This window comes from Heterodontus francisci, chromosome 2 (genome assembly GCF_036365525.1).
Source record: "Heterodontus francisci isolate sHetFra1 chromosome 2, sHetFra1.hap1, whole genome shotgun sequence".
Taxonomy (NCBI): Eukaryota; Metazoa; Chordata; class Chondrichthyes; order Heterodontiformes; family Heterodontidae; genus Heterodontus; species Heterodontus francisci.
Genome location: NC_090372.1, coordinates 92,462,238 through 92,468,207, shown reverse-complemented (window position 1 = coordinate 92,468,207; position 5,970 = coordinate 92,462,238). Strand labels below are relative to the sequence as shown.

Below are 5,970 nucleotides of genomic sequence, written 5' to 3'. Positions count from 1 at the left end.
TAGGGGGAGGGAGGGACGGCGAGGGGACGGCGAGGGACGGCGAGGGGAGGGAGGGGACGGCGAGGGGGAGGGGAGGGGACGGCGAGGGGGAGGGGAGGGGACCGGCGAGGGGGAGGGGAGGGGACGGCGAGGGGAGGGAGGGGACGGCGAGGGGAGGGAGGGGACGGCGAGGGGGAGGGGAGGGGACGGCGAGGGGAGGGGAGGGACGGCGAGGGGGAGGGGATGGGGACGGCGAGGGGGAGGGAGGGGACGGCGAGGGGGAGGGGAGGGGAGGCGAGGGGAGGGGAGGCGAGGGGGAGGGGAGGGGACGGCGAGGGGGAGGGAGGGGACGGCGAGGGGGAGGGGAGGGGACGGCGAGGGGGAGGGGAGGGGACGGCGAGGGGGAGGGGAGGGGACGGCGAGGGGGAGGGTGAGGGGACGGCGAGGGGGAGGGGAGGGGGACGGCGAGGGGGAGGGGAGGGGACGGCGAGGGGGAGGGGAGGGGACGGCGAGGGGGAGGGAGGGCGACGGCGAGGGGGAGGGGAGGCGACGGCGAGGGGGAGGGGAGGCGACGGCGAGGGGGAGGGGAGGCGACGGCGAGGGGGAGGGGAGGCGACGGCGAGGGGAGGGGAGGCGACGGCGAGGGGGAGGGGAGGCGACGGCGAGGGGGAGGGGAGGGGACGGCGAGGGGGAGGGGAGGGGACGGCGAGGGGAGGGGAGGGGACGGCGAGGGGAGGGGAGGGGACGGCGAGGGGGAGGGGAGGGGACGGCGAGGGGGAGGGGAGGGGACGGCGAGGGGGAGGGGAGGGGACGGCGAGGGGGAGGGGAGGGGGACGGCGAGGGGGAGGGGAGGGGACGGCGAGGGGGAGGGGAGGGGACGGCGAGGGGGAGGGGAGGGACGGCGAGGGGAGGGGAGGGCGAGGGGGAGGGGAGGGACGGCGAGGGGGAGGGGAGGGGACGGCGAGGGGGAGGGGAGGGGACGGCGAGGGGGGAGGGGAGGGGACGGCGAGGGGGAGGGGAGGGGACGGCGAGGGGGAGGGGAGGGGACGGCGAGGGGGAGGGGAGGGGACGGCGAGGGGGAGGGGAGGGGACGGCGAGAGGGAGGGGAGGGGACGGCGAGGGGGAGGGGAGGGGACGGCGAGGGGGAGGGGAGGGGACGGCGAGGGGGAGGGAGGGGACGGCGAGGGGGAGGGGAGGGGACGGCGAGGGGGAGGGGAGGGGACGGCGAGGGGGAGGGGAGGGGACGGCGAGGGGGGAGGGGAGGGGACGGCGAGGGGGAGGGGAGGGGGACGGCGAGGGCGAGGGGAGGGGACGGCGAGGGGAGGGGAGGGGACGGCGAGGGGGAGGGGAGGGGACGGCGAGGGGGAGGGGAGGGGACGGCGAGGGGGAGGGGAGGGGACGGCGAGGGGGGAGGGGAGGGGACGGCGAGGGGGAGGGGAGGGGACGGCGAGGGGGAGGGGAGGGGACGGCGAGGGGGAGGGGAGGGGGACGGCGAGGGGGAGGGGAGGGGACGGCGAGGGGGAGGGGAGGGGACGGCGAGGGGGAGGGGAGGGGGACGGCGAGGGGGAGGGGAGGGGACGGCGAGGGGGAGGGGAGGGGACGGCGAGGGGGAGAGGGGAGGGGACGGCGAGGGGGAGGGAGGGGGAGGGGGGGACGGCGAGGGGGAGGGGAGGGGACGGCGAGGGGGAGGGGAGGGGACGGCGAGGGGGAGGGGAGGGGGACGGCGAGGGGGGAGGGGAGGGGACGGCGAGGGGGAGGGGAGGGGACGGCGAGGGGGAGGGGAGGGGACGGCGAGGGGGGAGGGGAGGGGACGGCGAGGGGGAGGGGAGGGGACGGCGAGGGGGAGGGGAGGGGACGGCGAGGGGGAGGGGAGGGGACGGCGAGGGGGAGGGGAGGGGACGGCGAGGGGGAGGGGAGGGGACGGCGAGGGGGGAGGGGAGGGGACGGCGAGGGGGAGGGGAGGGGACGGCGAGGGGGAGGGGAGGGGACGGCGAGGGGGAGGGGAGGGGACGGCGAGGGGAGGGGGAGGGGAGGGGGACGGCGAGGGGGAGGGGAGGGGACGGCGAGGGGGAGGGGAGGGGACGGCGAGGGGGAGGGGAGGGGACGGCGAGGGGGAGGGGAGGGGACGGCGAGGGGGAGGGGAGGGGACGGCGAGGGGGAGGGGAGGGGACGGCGAGGGGGAGGGGAGGGGACGGCGAGGGGGAGGGGAGGGGGACGGCGAGGGGGAGGGGAGGGGGACGGCGAGGGGGAGGGGAGGGGACGGCGAGGGGGAGGGGAGGGGACGGCGAGGGGGAGGGGAGGGGACGGCGAGGGGGAGGGGAGGGGACGGCGAGGGGGAGGGGAGGGGACGGCGAGGGGGGAGGGGAGGGGACGGCGAGGGGGAGGGGAGGGGACGGCGAGGGGGAGGGGAGGGGAGGCGAGGGGGAGGGGAGGGGAGGGCGAGGGGGAGAGGGGAGGGAGAGGGCGAGGGGGAGGGGAGGGGGAGGGGAGGGGAGGGCGAGGGGGGAGGGGACGGCGAGGGGGAGGGGAGGGGACGGCGAGGGGGAGGGGAGGGGACGGCGAGGGGGAGGGGAGGGGACGGCGAGGGGGGAGGGGAGGGGACGGCGAGGGGGAGGGGAGGGGACGGCGAGGGGGAGGGGAGGGGACGGCGAGGGGGAGGGGAGGGGACGGCGAGGGGGAGGGGAGGGGACGGCGAGGGGGGAGGGGAGGGGACGGCGAGGGGGAGGGGAGGGGGACGGCGAGGGGGAGGGGAGGGGACGGCGAGGGGGAGGGGAGGGGACGGCGAGGGGGGAGGGGAGGGGACGGCGAGGGGGAGGGGAGGGGACGGCGAGGGGGAGGGGATGGGGACGGCGAGGGGGAGGGGACGGCGAGGGGGAGGGGAGGGGACGGCGAGGGGGAGGGGAGGGGACGGCGAGGGGGAGGGGAGGGGACGGCGAGGGGGAGGGGAGGGGACGGCGAGGGGGAGGGGAGGGGACGGCGAGGGGGAGGGGAGGGGACGGCGAGGGGGAGGGGAGGGGACGGCGAGGAGGGGGAGGGGAGGGGACGGCGAGGGGGAGGGGAGGGGGACGGCGAGGGGGAGGGGAGGGGAGGGCGAGGGGAGGGGAGGGGAGGGCGAGGGGGAGGGGAGGGGACGGCGAGGGGGAGGGGAGGGGACGGCGAGGGGGAGGGAGGGGAGGGGACGGCGAGGGGGAGGGGAGGGGAGGGGACGGCGAGGGGGAGGGGAGGGGAGGGGACGGCGAGGGGGAGGGGAAGGGGGAGGGGACGGCGAGGGGGGAGGGGAGGGGAGGGGACGGCGAGGGGGAGGGGAGGGGAGGGGACGGCGAGGGGGAGGGGAGGGGAGGGGACGGCGAGGGGGAGGGGAGGGGACGGGACGGCGAGGGGGAGGGGAGGGGAGGGGACGGCGAGGGGGAGGGGAGGGGAGGGGACGGCGAGGGGGAGGGGAGGGGAGGGGACGGCGAGGGGGAGGGGAGGGGAGGGGACGGCGAGGGGGAGGGGAGGGGAGGGCGAGGGCGAGGGGAGGGGAGGGCGAGGGGACGGCGAGGGGGAGGGGACGGCGAGGGGGAGGGGACGGCGAGGGGGAGGGGACGGCGAGGGGGAGGGGACGGCGAGGGGGAGGGGACGGCGAGGGGGAGGGGACGGCGAGGGGGAGGGGACGGCGAGGGGGAGGGGACGGCGAGGGGGAGGGGACGGCGAGGGGGAGGGGACGGCGAGGGGGAGGGGACGGCGAGGGGCGGAGGGGAGGGACGGCGAGGGGGAGGGGACGGCGAGGGGGAGGGGACGGCGAGGGGGAGGGGACGGCGAGGGGGAGGGACGGCGAGGGGGAGGGGACGGCGAGGGGGAGGGGACGGCGAGGGGGAGGGGACGGCGAGGGGGAGGGGGGAGGGGGAGGGGAGGGCGAGGCGAGGGGGAGGGCGAGGGGGAGGGCGAGGGGGAGGGCGAGGGGGAGGGCGAGGGAGGGCGAGGGCGAGGGAGGGCGAGGGGAGGGCGAGGGGAGGGGGAGGGGGAGGGGGAGGGGAGGGGGAGGGGAGGGGGAGGGGGAGGGGGAGGGGAGGGGGAGGGGAGGGGGAGGGGAGGGCGAGGGGGAGGGGAGGGCGAGGGGGAGGGGAGGGCGAGGGGGAGGGGGAGGGCGAGGGGGAGGGGAGGGAGGGCGAGGGGGGAGGGGGAGGGCGAGGGGGAGGGGAGGGCGAGGGGGAGGGAGAGGGCGAGGGGGAGGGGAGGGCGAGGGGGAGGGGAGGGCGAGGGGGAGGGGAGGGCGAGGGGGAGGGGAGGGCGAGGGGGAGGGGAGGGCGAGGGGGAGGGGACGGCGAGGGGGAGGGGACGGCGAGGGGGAGGGGACGGCGAGGGGGAGGGGACGGCGAGGGGGAGGGGGAGGGGACGGCGAGGGGGAGGGGGAGGGGGACGGCGAGGGGGAGGGCGAGGGCGAGGGGGAGGGCGAGGGGACGGCGAGGGGACGGCGAGGGGGAGGGGAGGGCGAGGGCGAGGGCGAGGGCGAGGGGGAGGGGACGGCGAGGGGGAGGGGCGAGGGGGGAGGGCGAGGGCGAGGGCGAGGGGACGGCGAGGGCGCTGCCAACTGCTGGCACGCGGCCTGGCGGTTTTTTGTCCCACTTTCGGAACCGTTTTTAACAAAATCTTCAAAGACAGAATCGGATTAGTACCTACCATACCAGAGGCAAAAGCGGAGATCAGAATACAATCGAAACTAAACCGTGCCCTTAAACCAATGTGTGTCTGAGAGATCGGGGCAGAGAGAGATCGAAGACAAAAGATCCCAAGTCCAAGATTTGGAGGGCTCGCCTGTGCCAGCAGGAGGCCACAATGTGTGACCTACTTTGACTGGTTACATTTTACAATGAAAAAAAGTAAAATGAAAATCTTAAACATTTCCATGTTAAGTTGCCTTGTCCTCTAAAACTAGTTTCTCCCTTCCCCCCTCCCCCTCCCTGCCTCTGGATCCGAGGCATGTGTCTAATGCGAAGCCTGTGGCCTCGATCGACGACAATCACCCGCCGTATACTGGAGACGCCACGTTCGGCCTCGGCTCGCCACCATGACATTGCTCTGGACTCCATTTTTTTATAAAAATAATCCCCCTACCTCAACAGCAATTAAACCCCTTTTTTAAATCCCAAACGTTTCGCAGCACTCACCCTTCCCTCGTAGGCTGTCTCATCGATGTCGCTCATGGTTGCTCCTGTGAATTATGGAAATTAGAGATATATATATATGTATGTATGTGTGTGATCTAGCTGTTATAAGGCGAGCAATGTATTGCCGAGACCAGTAACTATTCTCCCTCTCCCGGAACCCCAGCCGCTCCCTCGCGCTCTCTCTCGACAATATGGCGGCGGCAGCGCTACCAAGCTCGAGCCCGGCCTCTCTGACGTCACTGAACAACCGCCCATCTCCATGGGAGCCGCGGGCGGAAGCTTGTCTTTAAACTATTAACCGCTTTTCATGCCAGTTAAATACATTAAAGCCTATCCGAGAACTACCATCAAGATCGCACCAAACACTGTTTACGCACAAAAAAGTAGGGCTTTTATTTTGCAATCAGGCCCCCACTACCGGGCCTGGGGCCCTGAAACATCACGTGACATCTTTTCACTCTCGGCTGTTTTTTTTGAACCCTTTGAGCCGCGAGCGGGAAATGGACGGCGCTGCGCGAACGGTAAAATGGAGGAGGCGCGGGAGAACAATCAAGAGTGGTCTCCAAACCCCCATCTTTACAAACACCAGTCCAGGCGTATGACGCTTCAGATGTTGGAAACTAACCTGTACCAGATTTTCAGCCCCCTTCCCCAGTGTCTCTGGAGGCTATAACATACTATTAATATTAAACAGCAAAGTAAGTGAGCCAACAGCTACCTGAATAAGGACGGATGGCACAGGGGTTCCAGCTATTTAAGGGTACACAGAGGGTTAAAAAGCTTTGACGTTTCTCCACTGCCCAGAAATGGGTAAATTATGTCTCCAGAACCCAGACTGTCATCT

At 73.8% G+C, this 5,970-nt stretch overlaps 1 protein-coding gene across 5 annotated transcripts in view; it reads right to left on the bottom strand.

Annotated features, from left to right (window-relative positions):
- The window catches only part of tra2a (transformer 2 alpha homolog), a 59,447-nt gene extending 54,114 nt beyond the window's left edge, over positions 1-5,333 (bottom strand). For all 5 annotated transcript variants that reach the window (XM_068008845.1, XM_068008847.1, XM_068008848.1 and 2 more), the window contains exon 1: positions 5,127-5,333. In XM_068008845.1, coding sequence (XP_067864946.1) covers positions 5,127-5,162 — 36 coding nt within the window. In that variant the 5' untranslated portion in view covers positions 5,163-5,333. The remainder of the gene's footprint in view (positions 1-5,126) is intronic.
- Between the last annotated feature and the right edge of the window lie 637 nt (positions 5,334-5,970).